This window comes from Coenobita brevimanus, chromosome 23 (assembly GCF_032717465.1).
Source record: "Coenobita brevimanus isolate Jiangsu-jjx chromosome 23, ASM3271746v2, whole genome shotgun sequence".
Classification (NCBI taxonomy): Eukaryota; Metazoa; Arthropoda; class Malacostraca; order Decapoda; family Coenobitidae; genus Coenobita; species Coenobita brevimanus.
Genome location: NC_136976.1, coordinates 55,492,512 through 55,512,970, shown reverse-complemented (window position 1 = coordinate 55,512,970; position 20,459 = coordinate 55,492,512). Strand labels below are relative to the sequence as shown.

The 20,459-nt window shown below is 43.4% G+C and overlaps 1 protein-coding gene across 1 annotated transcript in view; it reads right to left on the bottom strand.

The window, feature by feature from the left end:
- The window catches only part of LOC145392714 (uncharacterized), a 69,231-nt gene that overhangs the window by 11,463 nt on the left and 37,309 nt on the right, over window positions 1-20,459 (bottom strand). The window contains exons 2-5 of the mRNA XM_080267015.1: window positions 7,418-7,640; window positions 6,309-7,062; window positions 4,937-5,324; window positions 4,293-4,394 (exon numbers count right to left, since the gene is read on the bottom strand). Coding sequence (XP_080123141.1) covers window positions 4,293-4,394; window positions 4,937-5,324; window positions 6,309-7,062; window positions 7,418-7,640 — 1,467 coding nt within the window. The remainder of the gene's footprint in view (window positions 1-4,292; window positions 4,395-4,936; window positions 5,325-6,308; window positions 7,063-7,417; window positions 7,641-20,459) is intronic.

The following is a 20,459-nucleotide window of genomic DNA, read 5'->3' as shown; positions in this document are numbered from 1 at the left end:
CCACACCGCTGCCAACCAATGTAATGATCGGACTGGAGCTTAACAAATTAATCACACTGTCCCGGCCGAAATTCGATCTCAGGCCCTCGCGCTTCATAGGCGCGCACATTACCACCACTGAGCTCTATAATATGGAGAGACTACCTCCCCCACGGGCGTGTGATTTTGGCGGCCATATTGAAACAGCGACACTTAAATTCAAATTCAAATACTTCATTTCCACTAAGCAGTGATGATTAATAAAGAGACTTTTTGCTTATAATACAAGAACATATATGGATTATGATTTTTTTTTTTTTTTACCTAGTTCAACGAATTATATCGGGTACATTAGCCAATGAGTATAAAACAACGCCATAGGTTGCTGCAGTGCAGAACTTACCCTTTATGGCACTATCCATGTCTTGAAACCGAATGTCTAGATTGATAAAGGCCGGAAGAAACATGGCAGTCTACAAGAGAATGTGAACAGAAGAGAAGAGGACATGGAGAGAAAGACTGGAGATAAATGGGCCCGTTTTAGTGGCCTCATTCATGCAGGGATATCGGGGAAGAATCTTCCCGCCCCACCCCAGGGAGCAATATTCATACAGAAGTAGCAACAAGATATATTTCTTACTTGAGAAATGTAATATCATCTCTCTTTGATGAATTCCTGTATCCATTTTTGCATCCAGAAGCTGCACAGCTGACCATGGCACTATATATTACGGAATTATCGGCTGCTTTCAAAAACCCAACGAACACCTCAGGAACTCACTTAAAAAACCGTGGGTATCAGGCGAGGTGTAACATGGTTGCCGCTACACCATTCACCAGCGCCACCCTGGCGGCGGCTACATCAGTTACGCTGTGTTAGCCATGAGAAAGCCTATTCATATTATAGAGCTCAGTGGTTACCACTGAGCCAAAGAGAGAATAACCACTCTGTAACCCCGCAATGCGGGGATTTTATAGACCCCAGTACACCAGTACTGTGGTAAATATTTTGTCATGGTTTATCTATGCTGCATTCTCAACATCACCTACCTCCTTTTCAGTCACAGGTTCATATTGATACAGTATTATTATACTGTACCTGGGATATTAATCTTACTGCATCTCTTATGCCACATGATCACCACTCTTGAATGGTTTCTTTGTCAGACTGTTTTCACTCTTACAAAAGAACAGTCTTCTTCAGGCAGATCTCTATGCTTCATTACAAAATCACAGGTTTGCCCTGTTTGCATTAAACTCACTATTCCAGTTTCAGCTCCTTGGCGCTCTGGTGTTAAGATGGGAATCTGGGAACATACACCCACATGTTCTTTTTCCATTTATCCCGCTTTTGATGGATCAAAGAAGCTATTATGCAGAAGAAAATGCTAATTGTATAGCATCTTTTAAACACCACACGATTGGCATTGGATTTCCATTTCCAAGTACTGTACCCCACCTTTGGTAGTATTTGCTGTACCACAATCGTTTCCTTTAGTTTTTCTGAGATCATTTTACAGACAGTATGAGGTGGATGATTACCACATCCCTGCGAGATACTACCATGGGAGTGGTGTGAGGCCAAAGTCCCAATAGCTCAGTGGTAGAGCATAGAACTCGGGGCCTGGGGATCGTGAGTTTGAGTTGCCCGGTAGATGCCATGCCAGGAGGGGTAGCGCCCTCCTGCCACCTAACAGGGCTATATCATCTAATAAGGTCTAGCTCGGGGGAACGTTTCCCTTCTTCCACCCACGCTCATGAAGCAAGAGTTGATGTTTTGATAGATATGTGTGTGTGTGTGTGTGTGTGTGTGTGTGTGTGTGTGTGTGTGTGTGTGTGTGTGTGTGTGTGTGTGTGTGTGTGTGTGTGTGTAATTTCACCGGATTCACCGGGTCGGTCAGGATCACTTGATGGTCGTGATCGTCAGCTTTTACCCTCCCGGAAGGGAGCTGAGAGCTCATATAGTCCGATCTAAGGGCAAGGCTGTGACCTTCACACACGCACACACCCTTCCCCTTGCTCCAGGGGGACAGTAACCACCCACTTCGTCAGTGAAACTTTTTCGCAACCTGAGCGAGGCGCGAACTCTCGTCCACCAGTTGGCAAGCGAGAGCGTTACCACTGCACCAGCGAGCGGTGTGTGTGTGTGTGCGTGTTTATAAAAAGATATATATTTTTTCTGTTTTAGCCAGACTTGGTAGAAGGACTGAGAGTTAGCCAATGAGAGAACTTTTTTCTTTTTAAGAACAATACATCAAAGATGAAGGTCATAGGTAGGTCAAAGTTTGACCTAGCACATTAAACAGTTATTACTGAGTTTAGACCAAACCTAGGAGAAGGGCTGAAGTTAAGGTAGGAATGAAGTGTATCATTCTACTGAAAAATCAGTTAGAGATCAAGGTTACAAGGGAAGGTCAAAGTTCAGTTCATCTCTGTGTGTGTGTTAACGAAATAACTCAAAAGAATTTTGATCTGATTTTCGACAAATTTAATGGAAGTGCTCATGGTCAGCTAAAAAGTAAACTTTTTTTTTTTAGAACAATAGGCCAAGGGTCAAGGTCACAAGGCAGGGTTAACTTAAACAGTTTTTATTTGACTTATACCAAACTTTGTGGAGGGGATGAGGATAAGTTCAATCCGTGTATCTGTGTGTGAACAAAATAACTAGAGCAGCTATAATCTGATTTGGATCAAACCATGGATGATTTAAGGGTTACCCAAGAGGCTGACTTTTTTTTTTTTTTTTTAACAACAGCTCAAAGGTCAAGGTCACATGGTGAGGTCAACTAAACAAATTTTAATCTAATACGCTATTTCTACTCCTAATTCATATGTCCATCTATCTATCTATCTATAGCCAGATGCTGCAATCCCATAAGGGGTGACTGTCCCTGAGTTGGTTGTTTTAAGGGGAGGGGCACTAACCTTCTGCCAACTCACTTATTGACATGTAGGGAACAGGTATGGGTTGAATATATGGTTACCACCCAGCACTGTAAATTGTTTCCTGGCTTACAGGAAACCATTAGGCTTGTTACTCGGTGCAAAGCCACTTGAAAACGAAAGAAGAGTAATAAAATGTGACAGGAAAGATGGGAAAAATAGGAAGAGAGGAGGGCAGATACAGAAAATGAATAATAAAGGTGAAGAATGCAACAGGAAGCACTACATCATGAGTGAATGATGGTCGCCACCACTTACCACCATTCTTCTGACGTACCAACAGTACTTTGCGGTTATGCAGTATCCCTACCAGACAATACTGTCTATCAGCTTAAGAGGTCTTGGCAAACTTTCTCAAGATATTAGTTCACATACAGATTTCAGGTGCCTTAGTCACAGTTTGTAATACAGTCTGACATACTGTATGCAGCCATCGAAGTATCAAGGATTATTATGGGCATTTAAGTGATTTATGGTACTGGCTACTGAAATAATGTGTATTCAGTTTTCAAGAAGCTATGCAACGCCTCACTGTGACGAACGAGTTTGGTGATGTCAAATGCCCTGCATCATAATGGATAAACAGTTAATAGTGTAATGACCGAAATGAAACTTAAATTAATCACACTGGACTGGGGGAAGAAGGCTGAGTAAGTGTATTAAAGTATCATGATGTACTGCCCCTAGCCCAAAAACTTTCTTAGTGGAACGTTATGAGAATATTGCCCGTAGTATCTGAAACAAATGATCAAAGCAGAGACACTCTACTGTTTCTCTGATACGTCCAATAATATGTGTCTGAATGTTACCCACGACGTGGAACACAAACTTTTACTGAGGCCAGGAGCACTTTTTCTTTTCCATGTATACGTCATAGAAACATTCTTTGTGTCTTCTCTTACAGTTTGATGTCATGTCAGGTTCTTCCATACCTGCAGGCAGTGTAACAAATGACAACTTGGGGAATAGGTACAGTATTCGACAGCATACAATCTAACGTAGACTCTCCTGGAAAACTCTTAATTTTCAGGTGGTTTCTCTGCCATCTGGAAGCCCAGTGAAATATATATCATCTGTCTCTTCATTTTGCCAGGAAATTCAGATGGTTTAATTGAATTAATAACCTCTCCTGTGCTCAGAGGCCCAGGTTATGCATGCTAGCCATTCACCTCAACAAAGTGTCGCTTTGTTACATACCATCTAGGAAAATTGTTTTTGGTGAAGCGAAAGTTCATACTTAGGCCTTTTGTATCAGTTAGAGTCTATGATGTTAATTACACTGTATTGCCCTGTACACTGCACCAGAATATTCTTGATGAGCATTAACCTTTATTTGATTTACGTACGAGAGTACCTGTGTGCTACAGTACCTGTCCTGTCCAACCTGTACTGCTTCCACGTATGAGAGGAGTCTGGCACCTTCGGCTGAACGTAGTAGTTGCCGACTAACTTCATGTATCTTTCCAGGTAGTCTGTTTGGAGTAAAGATATATGCATGACCAAACTAAGATGCAGAGTTTCTGGAACTACATTGAGAGTAGGTGCTGATGTAGAAAGAAGGGAGTGAATCAGTCATAAATTCAGCAGGTATAGTACCGGTACCCATACATTGTTATAATTTACAATAAGCACTGTAAAGCAGTTCAGTCATGTATCGTATAAATAATGTTTAACAACATAGGCTGCCACAAGAAAGAGTTCAACTATTAGGTTAAATATTAGTTTCAAGAGAACACGTAATTGTTATATGTCATCTCCCAACATTTCGTGTTAGTTAATAGATTACTAGTTAAATTAGATTCTTGCTGCATATTTAATTTTTTTTGTCATCAGCCATTAAGTCCACAATAAATAAAAAAAAATTGGATATTGAAGATCCTTTGCTTTTTATATAGCTCATTTACTATTCTGATTGTATGAACAAAGTTGCTATAATATGGAGATGGAGAATATTCCTAACTTAAATGAAGGACTTACTCTATTGTGGTGTTAGACAAAAGCGCAGTTAACTCACCTGGTTTCACTACTGATCATGTCCGAGAGGGGGGCAAATGTATCCTGGTCACGTGCCACCTCACACAAGACACGGCGGCGGCAATCCTCGTGCTCCAGGTGCAGGTTGGAGAAGAAGTAGTCAAGGCGAGAGAGGCGACCCATGACATCCAGCCCTCGAGAATCCCCACCACCTCCCCCCGCCACACCAGAGGCAACATCATCAAAGGAAGTGAGGTGAAAAGGGGGAGGGCCTGGACGGTTGCTTGGGGAGCTTGAATGTGTGGGGCGAGAGGGTGCTGAAGCAGGACGGGAAGGCGGTATAGGACGAATGGAAGAAATGAATGGGCGAGAGGAGGGACGAGGACGTGATGGGCGTGGATAGTCAATGGGTGAGTTGAAATCCAGATCTGGGGGACAAATAAGGGTACATTGCAATATTGATCTGTTGAGACATAAAACTAGTTACACAACTGACCAGCGGTTCCCAACATATTCTGGGCTACGCTCCCCTTAGCCATGGTCAATATAACCACTCGCCCTCCCCACTCCTAAACATCTGGCTCTAAAAACATACTCCAGAATTATTTTTATTACTGTTTCCTAAGATTCAAGTGCATGTTAACCAGGGTGAACACAGACTGAATTATACGTTTTCCTGCAATCCACTATCCACCTTCTCGGGAGATTGGGGGGGAGGGGTCTTGAGGGAGGTTTGGAATTTAAATGAGGTGTGGACCATCTTGCAACATAAGACTTTTTGGTAGATTTAATATTTCTCGATATGACTAGACGAGAGAGAGAGAGAGAGAGAGAGAGAGAGAGAGAGAGAGAGAGAGAGAGAGAGAGAGAGAGAGAGAGAGAATTATTATCCTTTACCTTAACTAGAGAGAGAGAGAGGGAGAGATTTGTTATCCTTTACCTTAAGGGAAGAGAGAGAGAGAGAGAGAGAGAGAGAGAGAGAGAGAGAGAGAGAGAGACTGACTTTCCTGATCCATCGTGCTCCCCTTGGAAACTGTTCACGCCCCCCATGTTGTGAACCACTACAACAGGCTGTGCAGTATCATTGCTTGAAGTGATACGGTCTAGAGTAAGCTATACTAAAGAATTTGTATTAAACAACAGAAACGGAATAAACATGTCACGTACCGAATACCACTGACAAATAGACTGTGTAACAGAAGACTGACATCGTTTGAAGAGCACTGAACTGTATCTGTTTTAACTTTTTTCATAATAGGTACAGTCCTGTTTGTACATGATACCCATACAATAATTTATCAATTACTTTAACGTAATACTTTACTATTATTTCTTTATCATTTACTTTGATAAGTAGTAAAAAAAACCTTTGTGATAGAGTACTGAATTAATAAAATGACTGTGCGACTGACCTGGTCGTAGTTCCCCAGGGCGAAGGTTATGGATGGAGTTATGTGACAGGGGGTGGTTGGTGCCCCACAGTAATCGGTCATCCAGCACTTGCCCTGGTTCTCCTGAGGCACCTTGGGTCAGCAATGGCGAAGTGATCTGAACTTTGTCATTCTCGTCTTTGTCTCTGTTTCCTCCGATGGTTACCCAGCCTCCCTGTGAGTTTCTCTTGATTCGGCTCGATGTTTTCTCAGTCATGTTGCTGCCCACAGTTTTCCTGTATTGCTTTGTCGTATTTTTTGATTTCCTTTTCAGATGTTCAGTGCTTACTGATCTTTTTTCCCTAGCCTTATTCTTCCTCGTGTTTAGTTCTGTTGCATATCTCCTTGTTCTAGTTTGCTTTTGGGGTTTCCCTGTCATTATAACAGAATCTTGTTTGTGTCTGCCAGACTGTGAGGTAATGGTGCCAGAGAGTTGGCTGTTATCAGAAGAGAGGTCAGGCTGGTTGTAATACGGCAGGATCCAAGCCAAAAACTTATCCATTCCAGCCTGAATAGTGGGTTTGTCAATATTACCAAAGAGATGTGCAGCTGAGGTATTGGTAGCCAAATGGTGTAGGAATAGGGTAGTAAGATATGCAGTGGGGTTGTCGGATCTAAGGGCTGCCTCCAGGTCGCGGCTTGTTACAAAAAATCCTCCAATACTAATGGGCACCCAGAACTGGAAAGCCACATGGACACGGCCTCCGGGGGTAAAGGGGGGAATCACGTAGCCAACCTACACATAAAGAGACGTACATATGAAGAGTTCTACGGTGATTTTAACAAAGAAATTGTATGGCTATTTTACATGTTAGGTGTCTTATAATATGAGGTCAATTTTTTTTTTCTTGAAAAAGCAGAGTATCATTTAGGCAACTTTGGTAACTGCAGGTATTATACATCTGTCCATGTTGATGTACCCTCAGCAAAATACCTATCAGCAACTACGTTACATGGACAATGAACTTACAATTAATGGTACCAACATATGAACTTGAGTTCATCTCTGTATATCATTACAAAGTGCATCGCACCAAGGGTTCCAGATAGTTGGTTGGTCAAGAATACAACACTGCATCACTTTAACTCACCTTTTTTTTGTTAACCAAAGTGTAGCCTTTATATTTGTCATTGCCATAGTTGTTGGTGAGGCCAAAGGCTGTGGCTGGCTCAATGTTGCCAAATCTTTTGGTTTGATAACTTGGGTAGGGACGAGGATGGGGACGGGGACGCTGCTGAACCCTCCATTGATTATCCGTCCTCTTGTTGAAGATCAGAGCCTCACTGCCAGCTTCCCCAGGATAGATGATGTATCTGTTAACAAATGTATAAATATTTGCTGATATGTTCTATCACCTGAAATAAGAAGCAACCTAAAATGGATCACTGTTTAGCAAAGTCATTGCATAGCGCTATGGTTCCTTTCCCTTTGGTGAGGAAAATTGGTATTAGCCAGAGTAAGATGCTTAACGTTTCAGCCACTGTTCAAAGGTCAGCCAGTGTAACTGTTCAACTTTGGATGATGGAAGGTTTCCCTGTGGCAGGTTGCTGTTGTTACTTAACCCGGCCCTCCTGGCTGAGCAGTCTCATCGACCTGAGGTATGCAACTGCTCCTATGGGGTTATTCCATAGGTTCCCTATACCACTGATGTTGCGTCTGTGTCGTATTATGGCGTGCGGTGTGCAGTGCTCCTTAATGTGGGTTATGTTATGTGGGACAATTCTACAAGCGGGGTATGTCTTCTGTTAATCCATCCAACCCACATCAAAGCTGGTAACTGAGGAAGGTCGGGTGATGTCCTGATCTTAGCCTAGGCAGGTGGTGGTGAAGTCGATCAGCACCATTCAAACATACCTGTGATGGGTGGATGTCGGAAGGGGGATGGGGCTTCTACTGCAGTATACTGTAGTGTTGTGATCCAGGTTTTGCATTGCCTTTTGCATGAAATAAATACTCGTATGTAATGTTGGAGTGGCTGGAGATGGGATTTTATTAAAGAAGATCTAGTAATACTTGTGTGGTGATCGTTTTATGTTGTGTTGTATGTGTGCAGCTGTCGCATCACATCAAGATACCCGTATTCTCTGACAGGGAGGACTTTAATATCAAACTGTAGGTGAGCCGTGGGTGTAGATTTGGTGCAACCAGTGATGATGTGTAGAGCATTGTTCTGTACGATTTTTTTGAGGCTGTTGAGAAGTTATTTACATTCCGTATATTGATAAATATATTATATTGAACTGTGTACAATGTCAAGGGTAGTAAGTGCCGTTTTAAACTTTGTAGGTGGTATCGTAAATGCAATTCTGAAGATTTTTTTATCTGATAAAGGTATACCCTAAAATACTGATGTAACCACCAGTTCAGTACACATGAATTCACACAGTCAATTAGTTTTTTTTAGATGTATGCATACTTATATCATGACAGGGCATTACAGAAAAGTCTGCTGGCGGGGGGTTTGTCGGGGGGAAAGACCATGTATAGTGGGATAGTTTAGTAGTATATTGGCGCTTCCTTTCTTTTTCCTTTGGTAAATTTTTCTGTAGGTCTAAGAGTATAGTACAGACTGCAATGCGCTCATCCATTTCAATGCATTTCTTGACTGTACGAGTACATGCAGTATCAGGACAGATACTGTTCTGGTAACATGTAGTCCAGCAGTAATACCTGTCCCATGGTCGGAACGTTGATGACTAATCCGGTAACCACAATGGCATAGGCCAGTGAGGAGGTTGATTAGCTTTAAGACTAAAAACAAGAACTAACAAGTGGTGCCAGGCACAACAAGCCTCGCCCGACCACTCAAGGTCAAAGGTCATGGTGCCATATGAAAGGCCAATTAAGACTTCCTATATCTTGATAATAGTAAATATCTCTATCTTCAACCAGTTTCAAGTTATAGCCCCCTGAATATCCGTGACATTGAGTTTGACCTTTCAAGGTCACAAAGTCAAAGGTCATTTTACCATTAAACACTTTTATGGGACTTTCTATATGTTACTAATAGTAAATATCTCTGAATATTCAACCAGTTTTGAGTTATAGCCCCCTGAATATGTGACCTTGAGCTTGGCCTTTCAAGGTCACTTAAGGTCAAAGATCATGGTACATAGTACAAATACCAATTAAAGGCCCATATGGGACTTCCTATATGTTGATAATAGTAAATATCTATCTGTAACCAGTTTCAAGTTACAGTCCCCTGAATATCCTGACCTTGAGTTTGATCTTTTAAGGTCACTCAAGGTCAAAGGTCTTGGTGCCAAATGAAAGCCCATATGGGAGTTCCTCTATGCTGATAATACCGTAGTAAATATCCTCAACCGGTTTCAAGTTATAGCCCTCTGAAAATCCGTGACCTTGATTTTCACTTTTCAGGTCACTCAGTTTTTTTTTTTTTTTTTTTTTTTTTAATGTGTCCGACTCAGGGCATAGGCTTCACAGCCTGCTATCAAGGCCCATCAGTCCTCATACATACCATACACCTCTATACATGTCACCACTTCGGCGCTAACACCCACCGTCCATATTGAATACATGCTAGGGCTGTCTCATACAGGACTGGTGTATTGGTATTAGCGGGGGTATTTTTACGACATGTCGGCGGGTCTTCTGGTAGATCAGTAAAGCCTGATTTAATGAAATTCAAATCCTTAAACTGTTCCCTGCCCCAGCCGGGATTCGAACCTGGGTCCGTCAGGACTGCAGGCCACCTCTCTACCGATTAAGCCACTGCCTCCCCCCCAATTACCTTCAATTACCTCCAAAATTTAATCTCTTTCTTTTGGGACCAGTGCCCACATGAAAGTTCCATGTAATTTCATTCAGCCGTTTTTCCATAACGTTGCTAACAAACAAAAAAATAAAGAAACGACCAAAAACAGTATATTACCGGACTCCATCCTGGGCGAGGTAACAAAGTGTGGATGAGTTCCTTCAGCCACCAGTCATCTAGCTGGGTGGGCAGGGCTCGTTAGACTTGGTTGGCAGTCAACCTAGAAGGAAAGCTCTGAATCAAACCTGGATAGCCCTTGTCAGGGATCCCACACCCTTGTCCATATACTAGTGATGAGCCCTTCCCTAACTTGAGAGGTTTAGGTGGGGTTTGCATCCGCTTTCAAGAAAACTTACATCTCGCCTGACTTAAGAAGAGGCAGAGGGATCGGGGTCAATGTGTGCTGCCTGACCCTGACCCAGTTTTACTGGGGGATCCCTCCTCACGTGCCAGTCTGAGGGTACTTTTGAGGCCCTGTCATGCTGGCACCAATTATGATGGTTACTGGATAAAGCCTAGGGGATCCCAGCAGCTGGATGATGAGGAGGGACCCCTCTAGCCCCAGTCCTGCTTTTGACTTGCGTCACGATGGCACAGAGGGCAAGCGAACTCGTAGAACCATGCGCGGGTTTAATGTCTGGAAGGCATTCTGAAAGAGGCTTGGGACATTCTAAGCCTTCTGAAGGATGATCGACTGCCTCTTTTGTCATGAGAGCTGGGGCAATTGGGGGTTAGCATAGCTACACGGTCTGAAGTAAGGCAGCCCAGGCATGATGAGATCAATAGCGATGGTTATACATACTACTGGTCTGACTGATGATGGTGCCCAGCTTAGAGGTGTTGCTGTGGCAACTGCTGGTCACTTTGTCTCATGTGTTGACAGGGTTACTCCACTTGATGAGCATTTAATGCTGGTGAGGTTGAAGCACTGCTTGAGCTTCATCTCATTTACTGTCATGTATGCCCCAGCTGAGATGAATGATCTTGACGAAAAGGAGCTGTACTGTGCTAGACTTTACTTAGTTGTGGAACAGCACCCCTCAGTGGATACACTCTTTGTTATGGGTCAGTGAAGTAATTGGGATTGACAGGGAAGGCTTCGAAGAATATGCAGGTCCCAATGGCTCTGGAACCAGGAATTCCAATAGTTCTTACCTTCTGGATTTTGCAAAGTCGCATAAGCTGAGAATTGCTGGATCCTGGTTCAAGTGGCCAGATCGTCACTGGTAGACTCGGTATTCCAGTACAGGAGGGGTTACAAAGGTGACTGACCACATTCTTGTTAGTGCTCCTTGGAGAATCCTTCAGAAATGCAGGGTTTTCAGGAGTGCAAAGTTCTTTGTTGCTGACCACAGACTTGTTGTTGCCTCTCTAAAGGTACAAATAAAAACAGAGAAGCTCAAGATGCTACCAAAAACAGTTTCATCTTGAGAAACTCATGGATGAGGTGTGCTTGCGAGTTCGCAGTGGCAGTCTCAAATCGGTTTGAAGTGCTCAGTACTGTCGGGGACCCTGTTGAACGATGGTATATCTTTAAATGTGGTACATTGGCAGTAGCCGATGAGTGCAATGGAGAGTACCTGAGATCAAGGAGGGGTTTTGTCTCGCTGGGGACACTGGCTACAACTGAGAGGAGTCATGCTGCCAGACTGGGTGGGGATCAGGAGAACCACAGGTTTCTGTCTTGACCAGCCCCAAGCTTCACTGAGAAGGACAAAGAAAGGTAAGCCAGGGAAATTGCTGAAGAGGTGGAAGGCCATTTTCATATGAAAAACCTATGACCTGTGTACCGGGCCCTGAAGAAGTTCCACTCCAGATATGCCTTTCTGTTCAGATTGCAGATGGATGATTTGTGTCAGGGGCGACTGAGTATAGGGCTTGTAGAACTGAGTACTTTGAGCAGTTGTATATGGCTGAATCTCCCAGTGGAGAGCTTCCGTCGGCTGATGTACAACCAGTGACTGCTTTCCCACCAGTAGATGATACCGTGACTTCTCTAGAGAAAATCAGGAGAGCAGTGGATAGGTTGAAAAGTTGTAGAGCAGCTGGTGTTCATGACATCCCAGCACAACTGATCAAAGTTGGGGGTGAAGCCATGATCGGGACATTACAGGCAGTCACAGAAGCCATTTGGCGGACTGGTATCATTCCTCCTGATTGGACAAGGGGTCTGGTTACCCCTGTCTGGAAAGGGAAAGGAGGCCACGGTGACTGCAGTAACTACCGTGGTAATACAGTGTTCCGTGAATCAGGCAAGGTTCTTACCCATGCACATTCTCCTGATGCATATCTGGGACCATTTGCTAAAGTTTCAGAGGCCAGGGCAATCAGGATTCACACCCAAAAAGCCTACAGTTGACAGCATCCTAGCTCTTAGAGTTCTCATGGAACGTCACCTTGAGTAGTGACAAGGTCTGCTTGCAGCCTATGTGTATCTCAAGAAGGTATTTGACTAAGTAAGTTGGTAGGTACTATGGGAAATCCTGTGACTCGGTGGGATCCCCACAAGGATAATCTGACTGCTGGTCAGTATTTAAACACCAAGAGTGCAGTAAACTGTGGAGGAGGAACATTCGACTTCTTCCAAGTAAGTACTAAAGTAAGACAGGGATGTGTCTTTGCTCCCATGCTTTTCAACATGCACATGGACTGGGTACTCGGCCAGGCTGTGAGTCGAAGTCACTGTGGAGTATAAGTTAGCAGTTTTAGGGTTACTGACCTTGACTCTGCTGATGATGCAGTTATCTTAGTGGAGTTGCTGTGGATGCTACTGAATGCTCTCGAGGAATTTCTTGAGAATGCAAAATCATTGGGATTAAAGGTCCCTTGGGCCAAGACCAAGGTCCAGGCATTTAGTGGCATATTTGATGAAGCAGGTCAGTTTGTCCAAGCATGTGGTGAGAATGTGGAAGCCTTAGAAAGATTCACTTATTCCGGCATCGTGGTAAATAACGATGTTAGGTCGGATGATGAAAGAGGCATTAGTCATGCCTATGGGGATATGATTTCACTAAACTTGGGTATTTGTCATTAAAGTTATTTGTGTAGAAGTACGAAAATTCGCATCTTCAGGGCACTGGTACTCCTTGTTTTACCCTATGGCTGTGAGACATGGTATCTGCAGTGGCAAACTGATTCCTTTGGTACTAACTGCCTTCGCAGGATCACAGGATATCATTGGTATGACCGGGCACATAACAAGCAACTGCTCTGTGAGACTGAATCGAGACCTATTACCCACATAATAGGTCAGCACCAACTCCAGTTATACAAGCATCTGGCCCGTTTTCCAGAGGCTGACCCATCCCACAGGGTGATCTCTGAGAGAGCTAATCCGGGGTGGAGGAGACCAACGGGAAGCCACGGAACTCATGGCTAGAGGAGATTGATCATTCATGTAGAGAGATACTTCAGAGAGGGAAGAGTCGCTGCCTGGAGGGTTGCATGAAGGGACTCTTGCGGGAGGAGTCAGAGTTTGAGTATGGCTATGCGCCCCATGGAGATTGCCCCACCATGATGATGATGTACATGCAGTTGAGAATTCAAGGTTGTTGTACAACAACAAATTAAACAGACGAGGCGAAATGGTATAAAACTAGGCTGAACTCTGTGTGACCAAAACTGGCTTCAGTCTATCTATCTATAGTCAGATGATCTAATCCCGTAAGGGGTGGCCACAAACAAATCGCCTCCAAGTGGCCCCGTCCCCTGCCATTTCGATGCCCAACCTCCAACTTCCATCACCCTCTCTTACACATCTCACCACTCCATCCCTCCATCTCATCCTCCGTTTCCCCCCTCCCTGTCCCCCCCTCCACCTCACCTACATACACCCTCCTCGTTAGTCTTTCATTCCCCATCCTCTCCACGTGACCAAAAAACCTTAGTGTATTTCTCCTAACGCTTTCTATCACACTCACATCCACACCTTCTCCATCATTTCCTCATTTATCGGTATGTCTCTCTTTGTAACTCCACATGCTCCTACCAAACAACTCATTTCCATCGCTCTTACTCTCGACTTACGTTCTTCCAACTAGGTTCAAGCTTCGTTTCCGTGCGTTAGAGTGGTTAGTACATTACTATCATGCACCAATTTTTTTTTTTTTTACTTCCATACTCACTTCCCTATTTCTTAACACTGCTTCCATTGAACCAGAAACTTCTCTTCCCTGATGTACGCTTTCAAGCACTTTATCCTCTGAACTTCCATCCTTACTTATTACACTACTCAAGTACTTAAATGCACTCATATGTTCCATTTCCTCATCATCCAGCCTCACTGTGCATTCAGTGACTTCATTTCTCGCGAAGGCCACAACTTTACTCTTCCCTAAATTCATCTTTAGAGTTCGTTTCTTACATACTCTCATTTACCAAGTCTTTGCAGTTTCCTTTCATCTCCACTCAACAATACAGTAACATCTGGAAACAACAGAACAGGAAGTTTCTAAACGCTACCATGTCTCATTAAGGTCGCTCGAACATCCACTGCCCTACCTTGTACCGCTTTTATAACTATGTCCATATACAAGATGAACAACCATGGACACGTTACACCCCCTTTTCAATCCAACATTCAGAGAGAAAAATTCACTCAGTTCACCATCCATTCGCACTGCAGCCCTAGAGCCCTCATAAATACTCTTCACAGGATTCAACAGCTTCCCATTTACGCCATACATTTTCAATATTTTCCACATTTGTTGTCTATCCACTCTTTCTTATGCTTTCTCAAAATCCATGAATGCCGCATACAACTTTCCTTTCTTGAATATCTGATCTACACAACCTCTTCCCTTCTTGAAATCCTTGTTCTTTTCCGAATAATTCCTCCGTTAATTCCCTAACTCTGTCAATAAGTATCCTACAAGACAAATGCCCCTTTGAATATCACACACTCCTTTTTTCCCTCTTTCCCTTGTACAGGGGAATAATTATACCTGACTTCCAGTCTTTCGGGAATCTACCTTCCTCCCAGGCCAATCTGCATATTTTTCATATCCATTCTACTACTATCTTACCCCCGTGCATCATCATTTCACCACACACTCCATCAGTTCCTTAAGCTCTCCCCATTTTGACTATCAAACTCCCTCAATATTGGTACAGCAAGATATTGCCAGTGATATTCAGCCAGGAAGCGTCCGTGTGACTGCGTCTCCTTGATTCCATAGCACACAGGTATTTTTTTCTTACACATCGATGAATAAGTAAGTATGTTCCGTAAATATTGCTTGTTTGAGTTGGTCGTTACTTTTTATTATTCGTCTTACGCTTTGCACAAGGGCATTTTTTTCTTTACATTCCCATGCATGAGTATTTACGGTCCGTAAATATTTCTCTCCGGTGTTACTCATTACTTTTTATTATTCATCTTGTTTTGTCTTAGTCTTCTAATGATTAGCATTTAATGTTTAAATAGTGGAAACATGTAACTAAAAATTAATGCAAACCTCACTTTGCTGTATTATATACTCATTTTAACCTGTCCATTGGCGACAGTGTTCCTCAGTGTTGGGGTTTGTACTGGATGGTAAATAAAGAGTCTAAAGCTTCTAAAACAAGAAGCAGCATTCACAGAGTGCAATATCATCGCCCAATAACTTTGGTCTAAGGCCATAACATTTGATTGTTCTGTGATCTTGACCTAAGATTGTTTACTCTCAAAATCGAATCCCATCTTTCTTGTCTGTCCCTTAAACCTTCCACCAAGTTGGATTTCAACCGAATCAGAACAGTCTGAAATGACCCTGCCTCGTCACCTTGATATTTGACCTTGAAAAGCCCGGGACGAGGCCACCCACCACTGTCCTCGCCCCAGCTGCCACCACAGAAAACCCTTGCCAAATAGACGAGAGGCAGCCCCGCCCTATCGCCAGGGCAGCAACCATACGAGCTCCCAAGCAAGATGGGCACAGAAATCGCGCCCACGCCACCCCTAGCCTTCCCTCTCGCTTGGAACCGCAACCCACCCGCTGTCGCAGCCCAAGCCCCAAGTCCTGCAAACGGCCAAAGCTCTTTAGACTAGTGCTGGCTTAACGTGATACGAGAAAGAGGGCTTGATGTTCTTCTGACTCCAGTTTGGCTTGATGCAAACCACTGGCGTTGGCTTGATGCGACGCCCCTATTGAACTGGCTCAACGTGGTTCAGCGCTGGAGAAGCCCCAACGTCCCTAATGGACAACTGAACTAGCCCGACGTGGTTCAGTGCCGGAGAAGCCCCGACGTCCCTCCTTGACAACTGAACTGGCTTGACACGGTTCAACTCCGGAGAAGTCTCGACGTCTCCCTAGTCAGGACCGGCAGCAGCAAGACGCAATGATCCCCAGAGTGACCATTCTCCCTGTGCTTCACCCTCTACACCCCATCAGTTCCCTTCCTCCTACACTAGGAAAAGAGATTCCGGAGGCACAACTATGTAACACTGCTGTCCCGACTTTCCCGGGTCCCTTCTAACCTCCCTGTAGCCTATACCCACTTTGGGAACAATATACATTAACGTCTGTCCCCCAGGCCTTTAGGAAGAATTAGATATCTGGTTCTCCTCTTTCGGAACTAGGATCGTGATCTCTCCCTTTTGGCCTCCTAGTGGCCAAATATACTGTAACAACATCCTGTAGCACAGACATAGATTCTCCTCCTGGATCTCCCCCCCCCTCTCGCTGGCGTATAGACTGTGCGGCGGTCTCCCCTGTACACTTGGAGTAGAGGTCCCTTCAGGCCGCAGATTGAAACCCCATTCCCCAGAGCGACCTTTTTCCTCATACTGCTTATGTATCTCAGGCCGAACATGCCAAAGTTGTAACTAGAGTATGAAGACAGCAATAAAGCTGCTGTAAAAGTATCACCACTCTGAGTTTGTGTACTCACCTTGTACGATGAGAGAGTATCATAGGTGTGTTTTGTGTGTTCCTTCCTGTTTAGAAGAACCCAAAGAAACCAGTTTTACGCCAGCATAACAGACCTTTCCCTGTGACCTTGAGATTCGAATGATTTTTCTCAAATCGAATCACTTCATCATTGTCTGTCCCTGAACACTTCCACAACGTTTATTCTAAATCGAATAAGAACTAAGATGACCATGCTATATTATCTTGACCATTGACCCCCAGAGGTCCCGGGCAACGCCAGTATGCATGTCCATGTTACACAAGGTATATATATATATATATATATATATATATATATATATATATATATATATATATATATATATATATATATACTCGTATACGAAATCGAAATTTAGGGCAGTGGCAGATTTTCACCTGGACCACGTGAATAATAGTTCAGTTTCTTCCCATTCTGAAAGGGTTACGGTAATTAAAATTCTAAAAAAAAAATAAATAAATAAATAACCCGGTACTCCAGAACTCCTAATCAAAAGCCATTTCTTTTATTTGACAATAGAGGTGTATGGTATGTAGGAGGACTGCTGGGCCTTGATAGCAGGCTGTGAAGCCTATGCCCAGAGTCGGACACATAAAAAAAAAAAAAAAAAAAAAAAAAAATTACCGTATGAGTACACTGCTTCGGTGTGGTGGGGGTGATTTGTGTGACGTCCTGTGGGATAGCAGTTGCATGTATAGGCTATGTATACTATATTAGGCTGGTTTGTGTGTGTGTGTGTGTGTGTGTGTGTGTGTGTGTGTGTGTGTGTGTGTAATTCACCGGGTCGGTCAGGATCACTTGATGGTCGTGATGGTCAGCTTTTTACCCTCCCGGAAGGGAGCTGAGAGCTCATATAGTCCGATCTAAGGGCAAGGCTGTGACCTTCACACACGCACACACCCGTCCCCTTGCTCAAGGGGGACAGTAACCACCCACTTCGTCAGTGAAACTTTTCGCAACCTGAGCGAGGCGCGAACTCCCGTCCACCAGTTGGCAAGCGAGAACGTTACCACTGCACCGGCGAGCGGTGTGTGTGTGTGTGTGTGTGTGTGTGTGTGTGTGTGTGTTTACCTAGTTGTATTTACCTAGTTGTGATATACAGGAAAGGAGCTACATTCGTGGGATCCTGTCTCTGTTTCTCAATAAGTCAAATTTTGCTTTGAACTCGTTTAAGTTTTTAGACTGGACGATCTCTTTGTCCAGGCTATTCCACAGGTCTGTGCATCTATATGGAAAACTATATTTCTTGATATCCTTCAAGCAACTTGTTTTTTTCAGTTTCATTCCGTGTCCTCTTATTACTCTCCCATCCCATGCAAAGGTCTTTTTTGCCAATTTTATCTACTCCCACCATGGTCCTGAACACTGCAATCATGTCGCCCCTCTCTCCCCTTTCTCTAAGGAAGGCAGATCCAACTTTACCAGCCTCTCCCTGTACGACAGATCTGCCAGGCTAGGGACCATCTTGGTTACTGTTCTTTGTATTCGCTCAATCTTGTTTATATCTTTCCTTTTGTGTGCGGACCACACTACTGCCGCATATTCCAGCCTGGGGTGGATCATGGCCACTATCATTTTTTTTTTTTTCATCATCTCCTCATCCATGTAATGAAATGCTGCTCTTATGTTAGTCAAGAGAATGTATGTCTCTCCAACTCTCCTGTTAATGTGTTTTTCAGGTGACAAAATATCCTGGACCAGCACTCCAAAGTTTTTCTCTTCTCTCGCTTTTGTGATCAGTTTATTATCCATAAAATAATTCAGTGATGACCTCTTGGTACTTTTACTCGTTTCCAATATTTCACATTTTTTTTTCGTTGAATTTCATTTTCCACATCCGGCTCCAATCATGAATCCTATCCAGGTCCTTCTACAGCATTTTACAGTCTTGCTCAACTACTACTCTCCTCAGAATCTTTGCATCATCAGCAAACAGACTTGCATAACTGTTCAGTCCATCTACCATATCGTTTACGTAAATCAGGAACATTACTGGTGCTAACATCGAGCCCTGTGGGACTCCATTTGTTACTTCCCTCCATCCCGACATCTTGTCCTTTATCACTGTCCTCATTTGTCTTTCTCTCAAGAAGTCTCTTATCCACTCCAAGAGGTTTCCCTTCAGTCCTCCTAGGTGCTCCAATTTCCACATTAGTCGCTTGTGGGGTACCTTGTCAAAGGCTTTCTCCAAATCTAAATACGCACAATTCACCAAACTGTCTCTCTCCTGTAGCACGTCAATCGCTCTTGAGTAAAAGCTCAACGAGTTGGAAACACACGACCTTCCACACCTGAATCCAGACTGACTTTCAGCCAAAATGTTCATCTCCTCCAGATATTTTAGCCTTCTGTCTTTCAGGATTCAATCGTACAATTTTGCGAGTATGCTGATCAGGGACTCTGGTCTATAATTTAGGGGTTCTTCCTTGTTTCCTCCCTTATAAATTGGTACCGCACTGGCCCTCTTTCATTCCCGAGGCACTTTCCCTTCTTCCAGAGAACACACAATTACGAGTAAACCGTGACTCTTATCCGCCAGTTGTTCTCTGCATTCCCTCAGTACCCAATCAGAGATTCCATCCGATCCTGGGGCTGTCCTTACATCTTGAGTGTCCATTAATTTATACACTTCCTGTACTTCCACTTTTATATCTTTTCTCATTACATTTCTAGTCACTCCCTCCCCCTCCACAAAATTCCTTTCTTTAGTGAAAACCGATTGGAAACATTTGTTCATTATTTCCGCTTGCATTGCCGCATCTTTATAGACCTCTCCTTCTACCTTCAGTTTGGTGATTCCTTCCTCTTGTTTCAGTTTGCCATTAATAAATGTATAAAACAATTAGGGTTTTTCCTTACATTTGACAATTATACCTTTTTCAAAGCTTCTGTCCTCCTCTCTTCGTATTCATGTTTATTCAATTCTAGTTCTTCTATATTCTTCCTTTTTTCTATTATCTCTCTCTCCAGTTGTTCCATTCCATCTCTCTCTCTCTCTCTCTTTTGCTATCATACACCTGTTAAACCAATCCCTTTTCCTGTTTTCCTTCCCACTTACTCTTGGAACATATTTTTCCACACTTGAATTCTAGAGGTCTAGAAAGATATCCCACTTCCTCTGCATCTCTCTTGTTTCTCTGAATTCTCTCTAATCCGCATTTTCGAAAAATTTCCTCAATCCTGTAAAGTCTGCTTTCCCAAAGTTGTATCTTCGCTGTCTATAATGCTCATCTCTTGGCACCATGTCCCCTTTTATCATTTGGAACTCAATGACCACATGATCACCTTTTCCTATAGGACGCAGATATTTCAAAGATTCAGTTACATCAGGTTCTTTGGTTAGCAGTAAATCTGGTCTTGCTGATGTGTCATCACCTCTGAATCTTGTCTCTTCTTTGACTCACTGGGTCATTACATTTTCATTGCTATATTTAACAGTATAGTGCCCCATGAATCTTCG